Genomic DNA, 23,667 nt, shown 5'->3' with positions numbered 1-23,667 from the left:
CAGCAACCTCTCTCAGACACACCTCCCACACCTAGCATTTAACACTTCAACTCTTCCAGGCCCAGAAACCTCCCAGAACTGACTCCTGCTCCCTTATGCCAAAGGGAGAGAAAGCATGGTCAGTTTCACAATCTAAGGCCAAAATAGGAGCTTTGGTTTGAAAAATGAAAAGCTACTGGGGTGACCTAACCTCCTCCAACCCTTCAAATAATCAAGATATTTAACCCCAAATACAGAAGTCCAACAAGGGACTGCCACACTCAGGCTGACCGGCCTCGGGGCAAACACAAAGATCTCAGACAGAGATATGTCTTGAGTCCAAGGGTCAGACAACAGACCGAGAGACCACATTAAGGGAAGGAGTGGGACCAGAAGAAACACATCCCCGTCTTGTCCTCGGGCACAGACTGACTCACGGGCTCTCCACCTGGCCCTGCCCAGCCCCGGGGCTGGCTTTGGAAGGGCAGAGCTGCCTGCAGAGAGGGAAAACTAGGGACTCAACTCTCAATTCTGGGGCATAATCTCAAGGGCAGAGTCATTTCCCACTTCTAAAGACTTTTCCCTAAACTGAAACAGGGAGGGCCACTGGAATTATTCAGCTGCAGATGAAACAGAGTGTCGCATTGCTTTTCCATCCCTTCCAACAATGTGTTAGTCAGGCAATCCTGGAAAGTCTGGGAGATGGTGAAGGACAGGGAAACCTGGCGGGCTGCAGTCCATGGGGTGGAACAACAACAACCCTCGAAACAAGGCCTCTTCCCCAGCCACACCTGGAAAAAGGATCCTTGACAAAGTGTTTGCAGAGATTGTAGAATGTTACTATGATATGTCGTCTCTTTTCACTCCTGCCCACTGAAAAACGGTTCTGCTGTCCACCCCCAAAGTAACCTTCTGAAAGTCTGTTTGGTTTTTCCTTAACTGGGGACAGAAGTCACACAAACAAAAAGCCACTCCTTGTACAGACATCGTGTTCAGAGGCTGCTCCCCTCTCCTGGCCACCTACACAGCACCAACCAGGAGGATCAGAGCCGCTGCTGGGGGGTGGGGGTGGGGGGACTGCAGTAAGAAGAGGGCTGGGCGGGAGGCAGCCAAGGGCAGGGAGGCCCCAGACCACAGGCAGCGCTGGGAGGCATCAGGGTCCCCCCAGCACGCGGCCAACACAGCTGCGTCCTGACGGGGAGGTGGGAAGATGAGTGGGAGCAGGGCTGCAGCCGCCTCGGCAGGAGAGAACCTGAGCCTCCCCCGGGCGAGGCCAAGGCCAAGCAAGGGGCGGTCCCAGGCACCCTCAGCCTTCAACCCAACGCTGGAGAACTCTGCGACCCCGCGGGCGATGACGCACGAGCCCCTGTGGTCTCTGAACTCGCGGCCGGACCTCGGGTGCCCATCCTCCAACAGACGGCGGCTGACCCCAAACGGGCGCCAGAAGACCACAGATTTCAGGACCGGCCCCCGCCCCGACCCTGAGAGACCACCCCCGGCGGGGGAGGGGGTCAGAAAACCCAGATCCAGAGAAGTGGTCAGCCTTGGGGTGAGGGTGTCCCTGGGGTCTCTCAGCCCCACTGTGGATGTCCGAGGCGCCTAGATGTCCACCCCGACCAAGAACCCCCAACTCCCAGCCAAGACCCCAGTGCCCTACCGCGGCGCCGGTCCCCCAGCGTTAGGCCCCCGGAAGTCTAGGGTGCGCCCAGGACCCCGCACCCGGCTCGGGCGCACCGCCGCACCCCGACGAGCTCCGGCCGCAGTGGACCCGAGCCCTGAGCGAGCGGTAAGGGACGCAGCGCCCGCAGTGCGACTGGCGCAGCCGCCGAGGGCGGCGCGGGGCACGCTGCCCAGACCCCGACCCACGACCAGGGAGGGGCGCCGCGCCGGGAAGAGCTCGCCGCCGGCCCCTCTGAGCCTGCGGCCCCGGGCGCGCTCACCCTTCGCCGGCGGGCAGGAGCATCCCCTGGGCTCAGCGCACGCGGGTGGGCACGGGACAAGGATACGCACGCCAAGTGGGCCAGCCGCGGATCGGTCCTGATTCGGGAAGTGGGATGGGGACCCGCTCCGGACACAGGCAAGGAGGGGTCCTTCCGGGACCCGGGAAAGAGACAGATATGGGGGCCGCTCTAGAACCTGGGGGAAACGCAGAGAGGGTCCGTTTCGGATTGCAGGGGGGCGGGTGGGAGGTACATTCGGGTCCAGGATAACAGGGAGGGGGCGAAGAGGAACGCAGGAGTCATCGCCGCTGCAGCGAGGGGACTGGAGAGGTCTTTCCGGAACCCAGGAGAATTAAGAGGGGGGCTCTGGTCGGGCTGCGGGCCGGCCACCACGAGGTGTGAGCCCGGCACACGCAGGACCCGACTGGGAAGCGCGAGGGGCCGGTTCTGACAGCCGGCAGGCGCGGCAGCGAGTGCACCCCGGTGCGAGGGTAAGAGCGGGAGGGGTTTGCACCAGGGGGGTCGGGGGGACCCGCGCAAGTCGGGGGGGAGGGCGACCGCGCTTGCAAGTCGCCGAGTAGCCGGAGGGGTGTCGGCGGCACCGCGGAGAGGCCGGCCCCGGCCGGGAGGAGGGTCTGCCCGGCAGCGCTCACCTTGGGTTTGTACAGCCACTTTCGGAACCTGTTCATCATCGCCGCGCCGGCCCGGCCCGGCCCGGCCCCGGCGGCCCTCACCTCCGCAGCGCTGCGCCTAGCCCCGGCTGCGGCGCGGGGCGGACGCGGGGCCGGGCCGGGCCGGGGTCCCGCGCGGACCCGGGGGGCGCCGGGCGGGCGGGCGGCAGGTGCACGGGGCAGGTGCGCGGCCAGAAGATGCTCGGAGAGCGGCGCGCGGCGCGGACCCGCGGACAGACGCGCGGACTGACCGGGCACTGGGGCGCCGGCGCCTCTCCGCTCACTGACACCCCGCGCCTCCACCGGCCACCGCCGCCCGCGCCACACATGCGCCGACGCGCTGCGAGCCCCCGGCCCCGCCGCGAGCCGCGGAGGCTGCCCAATCCGCGCGCCGCGCCGCGCCCCGCCCGAGGCGCGCTCCCCCGCCGGCGACCCGGCGCGCCCTGCGGCGCCGAGAACTACAAGTCCCGAAGGGCATTGCGGGGAGGCGGGGAGGGGCGTGTCCCTTGCTTGGGGCGACCTCTGCCCCGCCGAGGGCGCTGTGTATTCTGGGGGTTGTAGTCTTCCCGCCCAAGGCCCCGGAGCTTGCAGCGGTTGCTAGGTGACGACAGTCCAACTGCATCCCAGCACCGCTCCTGCCCAAGGGGTTGCAGAGGTCCAGGCGGAGCAGAAGTGCAGAGGGTGGGACCCGCTGCTGTTCCCGAATCCCCTCGTGCCCGCCGCCCCTGACAACTGCTGTGTGGCGGTCGGTGGCGAAAAAGGGAGGTTCCGGAGCACCGGCGGGGCCTAACAGGTACGCGGAGTAGGGCAGCATGAAAGTGGGCAAAGCGCGTCGGCTCAGCACCAGCACCTCCCACCTGCACTTCCCTAGACCTGCAGGCTCGTTCTTTCTTGCTTCCCGTCTTGCTTTCGCTAACCTCCTCTTCTTCCCAACTCCTTGATTGAAGTTAACAGTGCTTTTTTTTTTTTTTAATCATCTCAACAAGAGATATTTTCTAAGAAGATATTCTCCCGTATTCACTACTTCCCCCAAGCGTGCCCTAATTTGGATCCAAAAAAAACAATTAAAAAAAAAATTTGAGAATCTGTTAAGTGCTAGTGCTGTGCTTAGTCTCTCAGTCATGTCTGACTCTTTGTGACCCCATGGACTGTAGCCCGCCAAGCTCCTCTGTCTTTGGGATTATCCAGGCAAGAATACTGGAGTGGGTTGTCATTTCCTCCTCCAGGTGATCTTCCCTGGGGATCGAACCCGAGTCTCCTGCATTGGCAGGGTGGATTCTTTACCATGAGCCCAATAGTTAGGATTAGGTTCAGCTTTATGCAAACCTGACTCAGACAAGGTTATTAATGTTTCAAAGAAATAGGCCCATGGGGAGGAAATCATGAGAGATATGACACCCTCAAAAGTCATCAGGGAGATCTGGGTTCCTCTAACTTGCTCTTCTGCCATCTTTGCATGTTTCCTCATTGTCCAGAATTGCTTCCTAAGTTCCTGCCATCACCTCCTGAGTCCAGGCAGCAAGATGGAAAAGAGAGGAAGTGTATGCCCATCTCTTACAAGGAGACTTTCTGGAAGTCTCCAAGATGCTTCCACTTCTTGCCATACCCAGATGCCAGGAAGGCTAAGAAATGTCCTCTTTCAGTTAGGCAACAATGGGCCCAACTAAAAATCAGGGTTTTGTACTCAGGGAAGAAGGAAGAGAGGAGATTGAAAAGCAACCAACAAAACCTGCCACATGGGTCTGTACTTTAAACAAAGTCATCTGAGCATGACTTAGCAGAAATCCTTAGGAGACTGGCTTTAATCAGAATTTAAAGGCAGGAAAAGAATATATTTCAGTTAGCACACATTTGGGATCTGTGTAAATTAAACCTCTCTAGTGACTGAGAGTGTTGAACTAGTGTGTATCTGATGGAATTATGGAATTTAAATCTCCTCGTGTAATCTCATTTCTGTCTGTAAAGGATTTGATAAGAAAAGACTTGGTCCAGCCCACCTTTAAAGTTTCCTTAAATATGAGACAGTCACGGCCTGATTACTGGAGTTAAAATCAATACTAAAAAAAAACAATAAGCTTGGGAATTAAATCTCACTTACCCACATGTATGGTTTTACACCATTAAAATAAAGCTTAGGTGCTAAAAGCACACATCGGAATTGGATGAACTTCAATACCTATTTCCTACCCAAAGTTGTGACTATTTTGACTAAGATTCTAGGCTAATTTCAGTTGGAATGCAGAATTCAAGTGCCTCTTCCAATGTCCACCTTTACAGGCAGCCCTCTGTGGCAGGTGCGGGGTGCCCATTCCCCACTCCAGGAGCCCACGGGCCTGACAATGAGCCAGAATTGAAGGGGGGCCTCCTCTCTGTATCCTCCACCCTTCCCCTCCTTTCACTGCTTCCAGTCCCTTCCATCCAGGTCTCTCTGGACAGAGAGGCCTTGGATGGCTCTCTTGCTCCTCCTTGACTTGCCTCATCACCAAACAGCCCCTCAGGTCATCCTATTTTCAGAATGTTCCAGCTCCAGGACAGTAGGGGAGGTGTGGGGAGGAAAGCCCTCCTGCCCAGGTGCCGTTACACACAGACACACAGACACACACACACATATACATATACATACACATACACACATACACATACACACGCATTCACACATATATACACATACATATGTATTTACATACACACATGCATATGCACATATACATACATACATATACACACATATATACACACATACACGTATGTGTACATACACACATACACCCACACGTGCACACATACATATACATACACATATACACATATACATACGCACATGCACACACGCACACATATACACACACATACACATACATACCCACATATACACATACACACATACACACCCACATACACGTATACACATATGTACACATACACACCCATACACATACATCCACATATGCACACATACACATGCGTATATACATATACATACACATGCACACATACATACACATATACACATAAATACGCCCACACATACATGGACATACACACATGCACACACACACACATACATATGCACATACATACACATATACACATTCATACACCCATACATACATAGACACACACGTACATACACACATACACCCACACACCACACATACATACACATACACACATACATACGCATACACACATACACATACACCCACATACATACACACGCATTCACACATATATACACACATACATATGTATATGCATACATGTGCACACATACGTACATATACACATACACATATATACATACACACATACACGTATGCATGCATACACATGCACACACATATATACATACACATACACACATGCATATATACATACACATGCACACATACATATACATACACATATGCACACACATATACATAAACACATGTGCACATGCACACATACATATACACACATATATACACATACATACCCACATATACAGATACACACACATACACACCCACATACACGTATACACATATGTACACATACACACCCATACACATACATCCACATATGCACACATACACATGCATATATACATATACATACACATGCACACATACATACACGTATACACATATACACACCTACACATATGTGGACATACACACATGCACATACACCCACACACCCACATACATATGCACATACACATATACACATTCATACACACATACATACATAGACACACATACATACACACATACACCCACACACCACATACACACACACCCCCACACACATCATATACACATACACCCACACACACACACACACATACATATACATACACACATCCACACATACACTATACACACCCACACACATATACACACACATACGCACACATATGCGCACGCATATATATATATACACACATATACACATACGTACACCCACCCACACACATGCCCATATACACATACATACCCACGCATACACATACACACACACATACACATACACACCCACATACACATATATACATATGTACACACATATGCATATATACATACACATACACATGCACACATACATAAACACATACACTGCACACATATATATCCACACACCACATATACACATACATATACCCACACATACATACATATATACACATGCACATACACACACACACACACACATATACACATTCACACACCCATACATACATACATACATACACACACACATACACCCACACATACATAGACATACACACATGCATATACACCCACACATACACACATACATATACACCCACACACACACATACATGCACACATACACATACACACATACACCCACACATACACATGTACACATACATACACACACATACACACATACATACACACATGTGCCCTCTCAGTGCCCACATCAGGCGTGGCAGGGATCTCTCTACCCAGTCCCTCCAGGCTGAGCGTGCCCCAGGGCCGCACCCCCACGTGACCGCAGTGCGGGGGAAGGAGAAAAACTGATACTTGACATCGCTTTCATAAAAATAGACTTTTTGCCTAGGTTTAGGACTTCCTTGTGACCCCTGGAGTCAACTGTTATTTCCCTTATCGTGTTGACAGGGTGCCTCTTCCATGCAGTTCCGGGATCTGGTGGAGTGGGTGGTGGAGGACTTTAGACCCCAGCCTGGGCCACAGGCAGGAAACCCTCCTTGGGGATGAAGAGGCCGGCCCCCCTCCCCAACCCCAGGTGGCTCTCTTCCTCGGTAACCTGCCTCATGAATGCCACTGAAGCATCTATTACTGTCCAACTAAACGAGACAGTAGAGCTGAGCTCTGTTGAATTATAGAACCTGTGGAAGCCAAGGCTTAAAAAGCATCATGGGTAGGTCTCTCTCTCTGGATCATAACTCTTGGTGTGATTGAAACAGCAGATTGAAACACAAGAACCATTTAGCGTGGTCTATCCTGGCGGACATGTTTACAGTTCCTCATTCATTCCACAGACAATTCTGTGGCTGGTGCTGAGGGCCGGCTCCAGGGGAAGGGCAAGGGACTCAGAGGTGGCAAGGCAGACCCTGCCGCAGGGGCTCACGGGAGCTTAAGGGCAGTTGGGACGACTTTGGAGGAGGCCCAGAGAAGGGGAGAGCGGAGGGAGGAGGAGGAAAGGCTTCACAAGTGGTGATATTTGATTGGGGTGCTGAGTGGTGCCTAGGAGCTCACCAGAGAGAGAAAGCTCGAGTTTCTGGAGAGACATGTGATGGGGCTTCTGAGCCAGTGAGAAGCCCAAGCGGGCAGGGCCGGGGCGAGGACGGAAAAGAGTCCAGGGGCTCTGACCCCAGCCTAAGGAGGGGGGCACGCTGAGGAGGCTCTGCCGGGTCCCGCAGCAGCTGAGAACTTGGGGGTGCTAGTGATGGCTGGAGCGGAAGGAGAGTCCGTGGACCGGAGGCTGCCCCTCCCAGACCTCCCGCCCCGAGGTGGTGATGGATGGATCCTGGTGGTGGCGGCAGCTCAGGAGCTCTTGGCTACAAGGAGCGGTGTGGAGGCAGGAGCTCCTGGGCACCCCCCGAGCCTTCGTGGGTCATGGCCGTTGCTCACGCGGCTGGCCCTGGGTGGAGTAGACCTGTCTCCAGATCCACTGACCCTCCTGAGACGTGGTCTCCAGGGTGGGCGGGCCCTCCCCTGGACCCAGGGCTGCAGGCCAGTTCCAGCATGTTTCTGAGGCCCACGAGGCCTTTCCTCCAGCCCCATTTGGGAGGAGCCCTGCCAGCTTCTGTGTCCACGCGGGGCGGGGGCCAGGCCCCAAAGCGGGCCCCAGGAGCCGAAGGGCCCAGTCAGGCCTCCGTGCGGGGTGGCACCGCCCAGGTGTACGGACCCCCGGCAGCTCAGCGCTGCCCTCCCTCTCCCGAGGAGGGTAGGCGGCAAAGCGTCTGAAAACTGCTCAGGGAGGTGCCCCCAGCCTGCCCGCTGCTGTCACCTTCCTGGAAAAACCTCCGGCTTTCCAGTCCCACGCCTGCCCCTCTCGGGGCACACTGCCCGGGCTAGGGGCTGGGCCTCCCCGTCCATCACCCATGGGTAGCGGGGAGTCAGCTGCTGGCACCACCAGGACCCATCACTGCCTCCGGAGCCATCATCCTTCCGGGCTGGAGAGGGGTTCCCTGGGGCCTGGTGCCCAGAGTCACTGTCGGGGGGCTTGGGGCTGCCCACACCTGGCCCTGTCCCTCCCTCACCACCTGCCTGCGGGGCCCCCATCTGTCACTGCCAGGACATCCTCTTGTATCATGTCTCTCCTGTCTTTCGGAAACCCCTGTCAGTTGGAATGCACAATGGGTCTCTCGGACGGGTCTCAATTTCTTGGTGCTTTTTTCCCCCACTTTCGACGTCGTCCTGTTTTTCTGCTCTCTCTCCGCCACTCTGTCTTGGCCTCTCCTATTTAAGTCTCCCGCTCTGCTATCACACTTTAACTTCCAAGAACTCTCTTCTCCCTCAGATGCTTCATGAATACCATCTCTCTCCCTCTCTCTGAGCTGGCGTAGTTGTTTGTTTCTGGGTTGTTCCTGCTGTTCTCAAACGTCCTTTTCGGCTGGTTTCTGTTTCCGTGGTTGGTGTCAGAGGCTCTCTGCGGCATCTGGTGGCACTGGGCCTTCGCTCTCTTTACGGTGATGGTGTGGGGTCTCACCCCGTGGGCCGTGACTGGCTGGGGCTGGCCGCTCACTGGTGACCCCCCGTGTTTCTCCACTCGGTCTCAAACCTGCAGGACCTAGGGCTGCGGGCTGCTCTCGGGAGCCGGTCCAGCTTAGCGGAGGGAGAAGCCGGCCTTGCTGATAGCTGGTGCCTGGGAAACCAGCTGCGTGGTGACCCAGAAGCTGCTCAGTCAGCCTGGAACCAAGACGGGGTGAGATGGGAGCTCCTGGGGCTTGGCCACCCTGCTCTGAGGACAATGTGGGGGTCACCTATTAGAACCGGTTCCTGGGGGCCCATCCCACCCCAAGCAGCTTCTCCAGGGTCTGCCAGAGAAGGGCTCTGAGCGAGCCAGTCTGCTGGAGCTGCTGCGTTTCTGGAATGTTCAGGCCTGGCGTCTTCCCTGGGTGCTGGTTGTCATTGTTGTTCCGTAGCCCAGTCACATCCGACTCTTTGCAACCCCGTGGAGGGCAGCTCACCGGGCCTCCCTGTCCCCCACTGCCTCAGTACCAACCAAGGTGCTGGTTACCTCACCGTTAAAATGGGGGTACCGAACGTGGAGACCTCAGGACTCTTCCTGTCCCAGACTTCTGTGACGAGGTTCCCCCCTCCTCTGAGCAGAACTGCTGAGTCACCTGTCACCACGCCCCAGCTGGGCTGAGGGACACTCGGGTTGACTCAGGGGCCTCCACGCTGGTCTGGGCTCCCTCAGGGGTCATCCTGGGACCCTCCCTCCATGGGCGAGAAGGCTACAGGGGCTGTGGGCGAGCAGGAGCCGGGGGCAGGCTCCCCAAGGCCTGCAGGGATGCTGTCCAGGAGGTGGGCCTGGGCTTATGCCCACCGGGGCCCCCACTTTCCTCTGGCACTCCTCGCCATGTGAGGCTCCCCGGTGGACCCCCTGTGAGCTCAGTGAGGGTCCTTCACCCTCTGCCGGGTCGGCAGCCCAGGGCGCACGGAAAGTGTGACCTGTCGGGTTTGCTCTTAGGGTCCCGCCCCGGAAGATGGCCTACTATGGGAAATGCATTGAAACAGTGATGAAGCACCTGGACCGATTTCAGCCTAAGAAGGACAGTCCCGAGCAGTTCCTGGAGGCCGTGGCTGACTCCCTGCAGGTAGGGTCCAGGTTGGGGCTCGAGGCTCGAGGGGGGGCCATGGCCATGACCCCCGCCAGGAGCTTTTCACTCTCATCCCATCGTCTTTCGCATGGAGAGGCCCGAGGCAAGATTCCCAGCTGGCCAAAGGCTGCTGCCGCGACCCAGGAATGTGGCCCGTAACCCAGGAGTGTCTGCAGGGTCGGCCGTCCTCCCTGCAGGAGGACGAGCGCCAGCCTCGCAGGCGTCTCCCCAGCCCACCCCACCAGGGTCTTCCCGTCCGGGGCAGAGCTGTGTGCCGGGCATTGGGGCCACACCAGAAAGAGCTCCTGGGCTCCCGTCCCCGAGCCCCGGAGGTCCCTGTTCCGTGGCCCCCCTTGACGCACGTGCGGAGAGACCCTGGGTGGACTGGGGTCTGGTCCCTCTAGCACCTCGGGGGCCGCCCTGTGACCTGTCCCCGCTTCCGTGGGTCTGTCTATCAAGGGCCGGTGCCCAGGAACAGGGCCAGGTGATGACGCAGGTGCCACCTTCAGGACATCGGGGCGCGGGCCCCGTGGACAGGGCATCAGAGAAGGCCACGTGCTCCCAAAGAAGGGCTTGGGGGGGACACTCGGCCTGCAGCCCCCCCGCCCCCCGCCCGCTTTTAAGTGCCAGCAGCGGCCCTCCCCGGCTTAGCAGGGCCGTGAGCTGCTTCGCCCTCACACGCCGCCCCGGGGCTGCACACAGACCCACCCTCCCCTCTGCCTTCATCAGCCCCCTTGTGGCCCCACCGCTGGAAAACCTGGAGTGGGGAGGGCCCTGGCGGTGCCCGCAGGGGCTAGAGGAGGCCTGGATACCAAAGCCTGTCTCACAAGGGAAACCTCGGGACCGCTGCTCCCCGGGGTGGTTCAGATAAGAGTGTCTCTGCCCTCTGGAGCCCTGCTGGTCAGCAAGGACTGGGGCGTGGGATGCACCCCCCTCCCCCGCACCTCTGCTCCCCTCCTCTCCCTCAAACTCTCCTCCCAAAGCGTTTGGAGGGAAGGATGAAAACAGCCAAGGTCAGGCCCGTCCGCGGTCCCTCTCCTTGCTGGTCGAAGCTGGCCTGGAAGCCGCGTCCCAGGAGACAGCTGCCCCCTTGGCTGCTCCCTCAGTCTGTCCCGCCTCCCTCCCCTCACCCATAGATGCTGCCCCCTTCCTGGCCCGAAGACAAGAAAGGCCTCTTGGCTTTAATCCCAGCACCGCCCACATTTCTCATCGAGACCTCTGGGTGCCCTGTCCCACCGCAAGCCCTGCGGGACATCCCTCACTGCTCAGCAGAAACTGCAAAGTTAATGCCTTTCTTTTTCCAGAATCACCTCAGAATCATTACTGAAAGTTGGGTTTGTTACAACAAATAACCTTGGGATGGGACTTCCCTGGCAGTCCAGTGGTTAGGACCCGTGCTTCCACTGCAGGGGGCATGGGTTTGATCCCTGGGTTGGGAAGACCCCCTGGAGGAGGGCACGGCAACCCACTCCAGTACGCTTGCCTGGAGAATCCCATGGACAGAGGAGCCTGGTGGGCTACAGTCCACGGGGTCACAAAGAGTCAGACACAACCGAGTGACTAACACTTTCACAATGGCTTATTCATAGGAAATGAGCCCTGGTCGTCACCTGGTGGGCTGTGGCTTGATGACAGTACGTGAGGAAGCCCACCGCGGTGAAGGCACCATGCCCGCCCCACCGCGGCCCAAGTCTTCCCCAGGTGCAGGTGCTCACGCTGAACCGAGAGGCAGCTTCTTGTCCAGGTCACTGGTCCTCTCACACCCTTCCAGAAAGCCATCCTGGGCCCAGTGCAGGGGCACTGGGATCTGACCCAGTTTGGAGAGCAAGCCTTTATTTCCAGCTGGGTCAGGACACCGCTCTGGTTCGACCAGGGCTCAAGCCTGCCACCTGGCAGAGAGGGACGCAGCACAGAATACCCACAGGCAGAGAGTCTGGGGAGGGCAGGGCTGTGGGTTCAGCTGGGTCCCCCCAGAGGTGTGTTGACGTCCTGACTGCCGGGTCCCTGTGAAAAGTGGAAGTGAAGTTTCTCAGTCTTGTCCGACTCCTTGCTGGCCCCATGGACTGTAGCCCACCATTGTCCTCCGTCCATGGGGTTCTCCAGGCAAGAATACTGGAGTGGGTTGCCATGTCCTCCTCCAGGGGATCTTCCCAACCCAGGGATCGAACCCGGGTCTCCCACATTGCAGGCGGATTCTTTACTGACTGAGCCTCCAGGGAAGCCCTGTGAGTGTGACCTTGGAGACCCCATTCTTTGCAGATATGCATCATGTCAAGACAGGGAAAGGTCGTTAGTGGAGCGGGGTTAGGGTGTGGGGACTCTCTCTCTGCAGACGGAAGCTTGGGGATCCTTCCCCTCACACACACACACACACACACACACACACACACACACGGAGCAGCCCCCAGCCCCCAGTCCCGATGGCATTCTTGCACAGAGAACATATGTCAGTGGGAGAAGATTCGGTCTCACATCTGAAAGGGATCCATCTGCCATCGGGAGAAAGTTCTCCGGCAGCACCACCGGGCCCGAGGCAGGGCTGAGGCGTGGGGAGCAGCCTCTCCAGATGCCAGCCTACGCGGTGGGGGGAAGTGGCCCTGGGGATGCGGCTGGGGGCCCAGAGCACCCCGCGGGAGAAAGGACGGGTGGGGCTGCACCAGCCACGAGGCAGGCAGGCCCGGTCCTCAGGGAGGAGCAGGAGTCCGCGGGTGCATCCCACCGCCCCCTCGTGCCCCAGGCCCTTCCAGCCCGCACAAGCGGGTTAACCTCTCATTGGAGCAAGTAGCCTTTCATTAGGGCATCCTATCGGGGGGGCTGACGGGACAGTTTCCTGGAGCCCGTGGGCATCACTCCTCCGGGCCACGCAGCACCACGGCTCAGGTGCCAGGCTGGGCAGGCTGGGCCTAGGAACATCCAGAGATGGACGCGGGCCTGCAGGACAGAGGTGGGGTGCGGCAGAAAGCCCTGAGGCCTGAGCGGCCCCCAAAGGAGGGTCTGGCTTTGAGAGAGAATGCCCGGGGGCGGGCGGAAGGAGGAGGAGAAGAGAATTGTAGGCGGCAGTGGAGGAGAGCAAGGTGTTAGTCCAGGAGACCCCGCCGCTCAGCAAACGGTGGGCAGGAGGGCAGGCGAGTTCTGAGCAGGGGAATGAAAGGGCCGGCAGGAGAGGGGCCCAATCAGACAGCCTGGGGTGGGAAAGGCCAGTCCCCCAGCCACAGGGGAAGCGAGGGTGTGGGAAGGGGCTTGTGCAAGAGGCTGGGGGAAGGCAGGGGTAGGCGGAGCCTGGAAACACAGCCCAGGTCCTGGTGGAGAGGCCTGGTGCGGTGGCCAGCCCCAGGGAGCCTCTTTTCACTTTCTGGTCCACAGTGTGAGAGGAAACCTGGGCTCGGGACAGGGTTTTTATTTTAATGGATATCTTAAAAAATACCCGATGTACTTTGGATCAGAGATCCCAAACCCAAAGGCTCAATACGGTATGCAGTGTGGGTATCCCCACTGGGAGACCAGTGACCTCCATCCAGAGAGACAGTCCAGACCTGTCTCACGCAGGTAATATAATAGATCTGGAAACATTTTTGTTCACACTATAAACTTTACATGTGAAAGCTGTAAATAAGTATATATAATTTTTAAAGTCTTTTACAAGATGGTAGTACATTAAACACAGTCCTGCCCTTCTCTTTCCCCACGTAACGAGGGGTCACGGGGATCGCTCCCTCTTCTTGTCGTAAAGCCGTGAGCATCCTTGTCACTGAGTGTGCCGGAACCACCATAACCATGCCCTGTGGATGAGGTCATTGTTGTTTCCAGTCTGTAACTGTTCCAAACCACCCTGTCCCTCTGCGCCTGGGCAGGCACACCCAGAGTCAAGTTCCAGAAAACACACGAGAGAGAAAGAGTACTGGCCTTTGTAACTTCAAGAGATCTGGCCAGCTGACCTGACACAGAGGTCTCCTTATTGACACTGTCCCTGCTTATGTGATGTGCTCACAAACGTTTTTATCTTTTCCCATGAAATAGCTGGGCAAAGGCAGTTGGTGTGGTTACAGTCAGCATTTCTCCTGTTATATTTTCACGAGTATTTCTTGTTCTGACCTTCCTGCTTGAACCCATGTCTATTAGGAAACGGTGTTTGGCCACAGCAACAGCAGGAAAGCGGTGACTTAAAGAAATCAGAGGTGTCTTTGCTCACGTAAGAAGCAGTCGGCGGAGAGGCCGCCCAGGGTGGGTGCCAGCAGCTCCGTGGCGTCGTTAGGAACTCGTTCTCCTTCCTCTCTGCTTATCCGTCCTTAGAATGTACCGCTTGCCTTGTAGTCACAAAGTGGCTGCCTTGCTCCAGCATTGCACCCAGGTCCCAGAGAGGAGAGGAGAAAGGCAAACAGTATAAGGGGGGCGCCAGCAGAATCTGCTTGACGTTCAAGGAGGTTTCTTGGAGGCCACACCTAGCAATGTGCCGTCAGATCTCATCAGTTGGAGCCACGAGCCACATCAGCAAGGGGCCAGGAGAAGTTGTAGCGGGCGCATTGCCTTCCCCAGCAAGACAGCTTTCTCCTGTCCGGCAGGAAGGAGGGGAGAAGGGCTTGCGTGTGCATTGGCAGCCTTGGTTTCCTTCGCCTCCTCTTCTAACCGACTTATGGCTCTGTGTCACTGATTAGTGGGAGCCCCTGGGTCTTGGTGACATGCGTTACAAACCCTGGGTTGTGGCAATCAGCGTCTGGGTCCCCTCCCAGCCCCGGAGCCCGCTGCAGCTCTGCGCCGGCCCTGGGGCTCCGGCCAACAAGCGGGGCCCGTGAACCCAAGCACCTGCTGTCGGAGGCGCTGCCGGACATGTTGAGCCAGCAGCAGGCTTTTGGGTCTCTGGCCCCCCCTGCCCACAGGGCCCCTGCCCTCCCGGGTCCCCAGACGCAGGAGCCCTGAACTTGACCAAGGCCCTAAACTGTACCTGGAGCTCAGAGGCCCCTTGCGGGGTGGCGGGGGTCACCCTCTGGCCTCAGTGACCGAGGCTGGCCCAGAATTAGGGGCGTCTGACTCCAGTGCTGAGGGCTCCTCAGGAGGGTCCGGACCTCAGCCTGCATGCTCCGCTGGCCCGGCCAGGAGGACCAGTCTAGGGCTCAGCGTCCTTCATGTCACTTGTGTGGACCTCAGTCTCCTCTCCGCCACCCCCGCCCCCGGCCTCCGGCTGGACCTTCCCGGGGTGAGGGCCTGGCATGCGGGGCTCCTCGCCTGCCCAGCCCCCTGGCCCAGCGCAGCCCTGCCTTCTCCCGGGGCAGACGGCCTCGGGCCTGTAGCCGCAGGCTCCAAGCTCTGACGTATCATAACGCTCAAGGCCCCAAACCCAGGCGCTGAGGGGATGCAGAGTGGAGCTCCGCGGTTTGAGCGGGGAGGCCTCAGCGCGGGTAGCGCTGACTCAGGGCGTCCCTCGTCCCTCGAGCGAGCTCTGCTGACTCACCGCTCCAGGCTTCCCCTGACAAAGGCGGGGAGTTAGAGGGGCGGGGGGCGGGGCTGCCGCCCAGCTGGGGCTCGCGCCCTCTGTGTGGGCACAGCCAGGGGGTCAGGGGAGCCTGAGAGGGAAAAAGAGGCAGGGTCCTGGCTCCTGAGACCCGAGCCGACCTGAGCGAGGCCGCCCCTCCCCTCCTGGTTGTGCTGCGAGGCGAGGAGCCCCGCCCTGTGCCCACCTGCCCGCGGCCCCCCACGGAGGCAGGGCGGCCCACCCGTCGTGAGCACCCGGGTGACCCTGGAGCCACGGAGGGGCAGTAAGCACCGGTGCGCGATCCTGCGGGGTGAGGGGCCACGGGTGACCCTGGGGGGTGGCTGGGGTGCCTCCCGGGTCTGGTGACATCTGAGCCAAGGCCTGATGGGCATGGGGAGCAAGCGTGCAGGGCAGAGCCCTGCAGGCGGAGGGCACAGCCGGCCTTGACTGGGGGCTCGCCAGCGCCGCGGGACTGCAGCCCGGTGGGCGGGGCCTCGTGGGGGCGGGGGCCTCGGAAGGACTCCTCCTAGAGGGTTCCATCAAGCACAGGCGCCATCAGACTTTCCTTTACAAAGACTTGCTGGGTGACCGCTGAGGAGGGGCCGAAGGAGGTGCGGGACAGTGGCTGGGACCCTGTGGATGGGACGCTGGGGAGAGCGTCACAGGGAAACAAGGCGTAGTGCTTACGGAGACGGGAGGGCCCTCCCACAGTCAAAATCTGCTTGCGTTCGTCCTGACGGTGTGTAAGGTCACCCAGAGGCGAGTGCAGATAACGGAGCGGAGGAGCCGAGATGGAGCCTGTGAGCCGAGGTCGGAGGTCAGAGGAGGGTGTTGTTGCCCCATCAGCTGCGGTTCCCGCAGGAGCCCAGAAGCCGCTCCAGGCGCCAGAGGGGCGGCAGAGTCAGTGTCTGAGCGCCCCTGCCAAGGCAGGAGGGGGACGACCCCCCCTGCCGCCCATCACTCCTGCCCGTGTGCCTCAGCAGCCGAACCTGACTCCACCCAGGACTCCTGGACCCCCAAGCAGGGCGGCTGGAGAGGGCGGCTCTCAGGACTCCAGCCCCCGGGGTGCGGAGGCCGGGAGGGAGTAAGAACAGACACCCCACTCACATGCTGGGGGCTGGGGCTCCTGGAAGTCCAAGTTCATCTCAGACCCCTCGGATGGCCTCCTTACTCTGTTGTTCTCTTAGCATAAAAACAAGGGAGGAAACCACAGAGGAAAAGGCAGATTAGACCTCAAAACAAAGCAGAGCTTCTATAATCCATATGTCAAAAAAAAGTGTGCACAAAGTTAAAAGGCAAATTACAAGCTTATAACAAATAGCTGTCACACTAATGGGCATGTTGATTCTCTCAATCTATGAAGAGCTCCTATAAACGATTGGGAAAAATAATATCCCAATAGAAAAAGGTAGCCAAGAATATTAATTGATAATTCACAGAAGAGAAATACAAGTAAATGTCCAGTAAACGACGTATGAAAATCTCATTGACAGTAAAAGTTTAGGACGTCCCTAGTGGCACAGTGAATAAGAATCCGGCATTAAGTTTTTTGCCATCTCACTGTAAGTCTTCCAGGAGCATCATGGAAATGACTGCATCCCACTCACCTGCAGCATGGAGAGCTTGCATCTGACTCCCTGCGTTGACATTCAGGCTGTTAACATTTTCGCCGCTGCACATGCCGTTGCCCTGAGCGTCTCCTTTGTGGATATTTTCTGCCTTTTGTCTGGTTTCCTTAGAGTCCCAGAAGTGTGGTTACTGGGTTAAAGTGTGTGGGAAATACAAGACCCTTGAAACATATTTCCAAATTGCTTTCAGGAAAGACACTCCAGCCCCATCCCCAGGAGGCCTGCTCACTGTTACGTTGGCAACAGTGAGTGCTAAGTCGCTCAGTCATGTCTGATTCTTTTGCGACCCCCTGGGCTGCAGCCTGCCAGGCTCCTCTGTCCCTGGGATTCTCCAGGCAAGAATAAGGGAGCGGGTTGCCGTGCCCTCCTCCAGGGGATCTTCCTGACCCAGGGAAGGAACCGGTGTCTCTTAGGTCTCCTGCATTTGCAGACGTGTTCTTCACCACTCCTCCACCTGGGAAACGCTGCTGGCAACAGTAGATGTTCTTTTTTTCTTATTGTCGAAACTTAGTTTTTTGAATACTTAAGCCATGACACGCACAGGTTACAAAACCCAACATGTTTCAGAGTAAATGGAGAGGAGTCTCTGCTGACACTAATTCCCTCTGCCAGAGATTTTCCTTGCTTGGTTATTGTTTGTTTGTTTTTGAGGGGAGGTAATTTTTAAAATCATTCATTTGAAAAACTTCATAGGAGCTTGCTCTTTTTTTTATTGTGGTGAAATACACGTGACATAGAATTTACCATCTTAGCCATTCTTAGGTGTATGATGCAATACAATTCAGTGGGTTAAGTATGTTCGCATGTGAATATCACCACCGTCTGTCTCCAGAACCTTCTCACCTTCGCAAATGGCAACTCTGCGTCAAATAACAGTTCCCACCCTCTCTCCATCCCCACATCACACCCCACACACCTTTCTACTTCCTGTCCTGGGAATCTGACTCCTCACATAGGCAGAATCACACAGGGCTTTTCCTTCGGGGTTGTTTTCTGTGTTTATTTCCGTCTCTGCCCCCCTCACAGTCTCCGCCCAGGGACCAACTCCTGGGGGAGGACCTGCAGGGTCAGAAGGTTGGCCAGGGGCTCCTCACTGTAGGGCGCTGGGGCCCCCACGTCTGGAGGCGCTGCCCCCTCCCCGGGCTGTTTCTCCTCCAGACACTGAGCCCCCAGAAGCAGGCGTTCATCATGGAGATCCTGTCGGGGTGTCTGGAGTACCGCAAGCTGCTGACCATCGTGGTGGACGCCTTCTATGTGCGGGAAGGCCGGCTCTGCCTGCGGGCTGACTACAGCCTCTTTGAGGGTAGGTGCCTGTGGCCAGCCGTGGTCGGGGGAGCCCACGGGTCCCTGCGGGCCAGATCCCCGCAGACCCTCAATAGTGACCGAGCCCCTCCCCCAGCAGGCCTCCGAGGTCCTCAGCCTCCCTTCCCTCCCTGGACCCTCCCGGCTGCCGGAGCGTGGGCGGCCAGGGGGCTGTGTTTCCCCCCTCACTGACGTGGAGACAGACTCCAGGCATGCTGACCGCCAGGCCCCAGGAGGCAGGCCTCCGCAGGCCTCAGAGGGAGGGCTGGTCTGGCTGGGAGAGGTGGCCCTGGAGGCCAGTCTGTGTGACAGGATGGGTCTTCATCATCAGCTGAGTTCCTGGCCCCACGGCCCTGAGGACCACGTGCAGAGCCGGCGTTCTGGCTGTACTCTGGACGGTCCCAGAGGGGATTCAGTAGAAGGAGGCGTTTGGGGACTTCCCTGGCAGTCCAGTGGTTCAGACTCTGGGCTGCCAATGAAGGGGCCATGGGTTCGATCCCTGGTCAGGGAACTAAGATCCCACATGCTGTGCAGTGCTGCCTTCATGGGGTGTGGTGGCAACGTGGGCAGACTGGCCAGTGTCCGAGTGGGGGAAGGTGGTCCAGCCCTTGGGCCTTGATGGACCTGCCTGGGAGGGAGGGGTCCGGACTGCAGGGAGCTCAGAGACAGAGGTTGGGGAGTGCCCGATGCCAGGGCCGGAGCTGGGCTGCTGGCCCCCCATCCCCTAGTCCAGCGGCTTCCAGTCTCGGAATTCACAAACTGAAAAGCAAGATGGTTTTACGTTTACCCCAGAAGTTTTGGAATTTCTGGAAATGTATCCAATGAGCTACAATGATCTGGAAGTGCTTGAAGCCCTGGAACCCTTCCCCCCTACCCCACCCCCACTCCCGTCGCTTGTGCTGTTGTATCAGGCTGTCATTTTCATGTGGACCCGATGGAGCTGGCGCCTCTGGCCACACGGCCCGAGGGAGGCGGCGCCCTGGGCTCTGTTCGCTGCCCCTGTCGGGCCCTTAGCCCCTGGTGCCTCTCCCAGGATCAAACGCCCCGGGCGGGGACCCCAGCGTCCTGCTCCCATGCCCACGCCCTCTTCCCCCAGTGATCTGCTACTTGGCCACGTTCCAGCTGGAGGAGCTCGGCTTTCAGCTCTTCTGTGACGTCCTGCGGTCCCAGCCGGTCCACAAGGTGTGCAAGGTAAGCCCCCCCACCCCCAGCCCCAAGTTCTGTTCTCAGACCCCGGCCCCTGCCCCGCCTTGCTGCAAATGTGCCCTTTTCAGGCCTGGGGAGTCTGGTTTCTGCTCCTCGCGGTCCGGCGGGTGGTCGCTGCTGGATGTGAGCTGTTAAGTCGAGACAAGGCGTCCTTGCCCGTTCATAGTCTGGGCCTCTGGAACCTTCCCAGCCCTAGGCAGCCTCTCCTCCCTGCAGGAGGGGCTGTGCGGCTTTGGGGGGTCAGGGAGGGCGCAGTCTGGAGCAGGTCCTGAGGGGTGGCAGCCTTTGAGAGGGCGCCTGCAGGAGCCTACCCCCTGCCCCCCCAGGCCGTCTCTGTGGCCGCCTGTTCACTTGGGCAGAAAGCTCGGGATGCCCAGGGCCTCAGGGCCAGCAGGACCATGAATGGGCCTCAGGCCCGCTGCCCTCTGCCAGCCACTCCCATGGAGCATTTGCTGTGGGCCTGGCTTCCTCTGCGAGCAGTTCTTGGTCCGCTCTCACAGGGAATGGGCGAGGTCACTCCTACAAGCACTCATCCCACAGTTGAGGAAACTGAGGCAGAGAGTTTCGGTAACTAACTCGACGTCACACAGCAGCTGAGCGGCAGAGCCGGTTCTTGGGCCAGGCTTTCCACCGCTGGCTGGCTCCTCCCTACTTGGCTTGGCGGCAGGGGGCAGCCCCCAGACCAGGATAATGACTCCCCAGAGAAGAGAGGGACAGCTGAGGCCCCAGGAGTGCTTTGCGGCCCCTCTGGAGGGAAGCCGCAGGCGCTGCGGGGGCAGCCCTGGAGCGGGAGGGGAGGTGCGGGGCGGGGGAAGGGAGGTGGGAGCCGGGACACTCCCGGGACCACCGCCCCAGAGATCTGCACCCGCCCCCCCAGCAGGTGAGCGAGGCAGCACATTCAGTGACTGTGTTCCTGTCCACGTATAAACGAGTAATGCACGGTGCATGGATGTTTCCATAGTCACCGTAAGCAAGGGCTTCATTTCATGACAGCATTTTCTGAGCGATATTCAGAGACGCCCAGGGCCAGCTTCCCGGCTGGAGCCCCCGCACTTGGTTCACACTCTGCTGTCAGTCTTGAAATTCTTAATAATTGTTGAGCAAAAGGCCCAAGTGTCAGCCTGCCCCGGGGCGGGGCGGGGGGGGGGGGTCCTGCAGCGGTGGCACCGACCCCCGCACTAGGCTTGGCCTCCGGCCGGTGCCTACAACCAGCACACCCCCTCCGGTGAGGCTTCCTTTCGGAGAGCCCCCCTCCACCGGGAGCGGTGTGTCCCCAGATGGGGGTGAGAGGAGGAGGGGGCCCAGGGGTGGAGCGGTGGGCCCCAGGAGCAGTGGTCTGGGAGGAGAAATTGTGGAGACCCCAGTGCCCCAACCATAGGGACTTGACTGCCTCCTTCATCAGGAAGTGGGAACAGGAGCTAAAAGATGGAGGGAACACCGGGAGGGGGTAGGCGAGGGGCTGAGACAGCCTCCGCGTGGCCCAGGGGGTAGGCAGAGGCCCCCGGGGCTCGGGGCATGGGGGAGCAGGGGCCAGGCTGCTGCTGTGGAAGCTGTGGAAGGCTCTAGAAGGACCCCTGGCAGCTAGCTGCTCCCTGAGGAAGGGCATGGAGGGCTGAGCAGAAGGAGGAGGGGTGGACATGCCTGTGGGGGCAGTGAGCCCCCCACGGAGGCAGCAGCGGGCGACCAGAGGCCCTGGCCCTGCCCCCTGCCCACCACCACCACCCCCCCTCGGGCATCAGGGCCGAGGGCCTGCCCAGCCCCCACCCAACCACAGCCGGTGGGGAGGACGGGGTGGGGGCATTTATACAGACCCACGGGGTGCAGGGGTTGAAGCCCAGGGCCCACAGCCGACAGGGACCCCGCTGGCGAACACAGGGGCCCAGGCAAGCGACGGGCAGCTCCCCAGGCCCACAGGAGGGGGCAGGCCAGCGGGGCTGGATGCCTGCCTGCGGCCGGCTGAGGTCTCCTGGGGGTGCGCCAGCCACAGCTGCCGCCCCAGCACTGACTCCCCGCTGGGGGGCTCCAGGGGGTTTCGCTCTCACCGAGTGGGTCTGGCCCCCGCGGCTCCCTCTTCCCTCAGTTCCTCGGGTTCCTCTTCAACCCCTTGAACCTCAGCTCATGGATCAAGGACGAGTGGAGCCTTGTCTACGAGACGTCCCACGTGAAGGAGAACTGGATCGACCCCCTGATGAGGTGGGCAGCGCCGGGGTCTCACCCCAGGGCGGGGCGTCCACGCAGGCCGCCAGCTCGTGGCCGGGGAGTAGGGGGCCTGCATCGCTTCCCCAGCTGCCCCCAGGGCGCCCCTCCTGGGCTCGTCACCCCAAAGCTGTCCCCACCACCTTCTACAACCTCCCCCACCAGGCTCGGGCCAATGCTGGCCAGGTTGGCGCAGGCCAGGACCCGCAGGCGAAAGGACCTCCAGTGGGCCTGCCGGGGCCAGCGTGCAGCTGCCACCCCCAGCTGGCCCCCTCTGCCAGGGCCGGGGAGCCACCTTGTCTTCCTGGGGACGGGCTGACAGGTGGTTCTGGCAGCGGCAGAACCCTCGGGTGCCGGCCGGGTACAGGAGGCCCCGGCCCTGAGCAGCGGGGGAAGGGCCTCACTCCCGCCTGGCTGGACTTGCTGCCAGCGCCCAGTGCGGAGGGCTGCTCCCAGCTGCCTAGACCTACAGACCCTGCGGCACCACCCACCACCCCGTCTGCAGCCTTCCCCGCCCGCCCTGTGAGCAGCTCCCTTCCCCAGCTGCTCCCCCTCCCCGGGACCCCACTCCTACTGGCCCTCAGACACGCCCTTCCTCCTTCTGGTGACCTTGGACCTCAAGCTGGGGCAGGAAAGATTCAAACCAAGCAGTCTCTCTGGGAGGCATCACCCGCTGTCTACATAGGCGATGGCCAGCAGTGCCCACTGGTGTGAGGAGGCATGGGGGGGAGCCCAACTTCGGGGGGCAGCCCAGCAGGGCCCTTCCAGAACCCCTGGTCCAAGGCACCCCCACCTCTAGACTCCTCCCCTGCCTCAACCCCTCCTTCAGTCTCCTCTCCGCCTGTCATGGCGGTGCAGCTCCAGGGACCCTGATTTTGAATCGCCCGCTTGCTCCCCGCTCACGGCCCCTCCCCCTGTGCCGAGGGGCCATCCCCTTACTGACCTGCACAGGCAGCCCCCCCCCAAGCCGCTGCTCCCACCTTTGCCTTTGAGGTGGCAGCCGGAAGTCCAGGAGCTGATCGACCAGCTGCAGGGGGAGCTGACCAGCCAGCCCTCTCCTCCAAAGAGCAAGGCCAAGGTCACAGAGCCCAAGGAGTTCAGCCTGACCACCCCCAGGCCCCGCGCCATCCCCGTGCCTGAGCTGGTCCCCAAGGTGGCCAAGACCAGACCGGTAAGTGGAGCCGGTCTCCGTGGGCCCGACCCGTGAAGGCAGGGAGAGTGGGCCGTGTAGGCCGGGGCGGAGCTGGGTTCTTCCAGGGCTGAGGGCGCATGGGCCAGACCAGGAGCATTCGATGCCCCCACCACCCTGTCTCACCCAGAGAGGGAAGCCCAGCTGACCCAGAGCCTGCCCAGGGGAGTGGGCGCCCAGGGAGTGAGGTCTGGTCAGTAGGCGTGGAGTGAAGCTGGTGGCCACAGGGCGCTTGGCACTTGGCACTCAGAGCCCTCTTTAACCCTGTTGGTATGCACCTCTCCC

At 59.3% G+C, this 23,667-nt stretch overlaps 2 protein-coding genes across 17 annotated transcripts in view; one reads left to right on the top strand and one right to left on the bottom strand.

Moving 5' to 3' along the window:
* Positions 1-2,724, bottom strand: part of ZFYVE28 (zinc finger FYVE-type containing 28) — a 97,069-nt gene extending 94,345 nt beyond the window's left edge. For 6 of the 9 annotated variants that reach the window (XM_043448067.1, XM_043448070.1, XM_043448075.1 and 3 more), the window contains exon 1: positions 2,573-2,724. In XM_043448067.1, the coding sequence (XP_043304002.1) occupies positions 2,573-2,611 (39 nt within the window). In that variant the 5' untranslated portion in view covers positions 2,612-2,724. Of the gene's footprint in view, positions 1-1,636; positions 1,707-2,572 lie in introns of those variants that run through there. The other 3 variants (XM_043448076.1, XM_043448077.1, XM_043448068.1) reach the window with 2 other exon arrangements.
* CFAP99 (cilia and flagella associated protein 99) overlaps positions 1,176-23,667 on the top strand; it is a 38,109-nt gene continuing 15,617 nt past the window's right edge. Inside the window, exons 1-7 of one of the 8 annotated variants that reach the window (XM_043448080.1) lie at positions 1,176-1,765; positions 9,356-9,493; positions 10,265-10,391; positions 18,648-18,792; positions 19,888-19,982; positions 22,078-22,190; positions 23,187-23,364. In XM_043448080.1, coding sequence (XP_043304015.1) covers positions 10,281-10,391; positions 18,648-18,792; positions 19,888-19,982; positions 22,078-22,190; positions 23,187-23,364 — 642 coding nt within the window. In that variant the 5' untranslated portion in view covers positions 1,176-1,765; positions 9,356-9,493; positions 10,265-10,280. Of the gene's footprint in view, positions 1,766-9,355; positions 9,494-10,264; positions 10,392-15,869; positions 16,172-16,609; positions 18,793-19,887; positions 19,983-22,077; positions 22,191-23,186; positions 23,365-23,667 lie in introns of those variants that run through there. The other 7 variants (XM_043448078.1, XM_043448079.1, XM_043448083.1 and 4 more) reach the window with 7 other exon arrangements.

Source organism: Cervus canadensis, chromosome 26 (assembly GCF_019320065.1).
Source record: "Cervus canadensis isolate Bull #8, Minnesota chromosome 26, ASM1932006v1, whole genome shotgun sequence".
Taxonomy (NCBI): Eukaryota; Metazoa; Chordata; class Mammalia; order Artiodactyla; family Cervidae; genus Cervus; species Cervus canadensis.
Note: the sequence above shows the minus strand (reverse complement) of the source record. Positions and strands in the feature narration are given on the sequence as shown.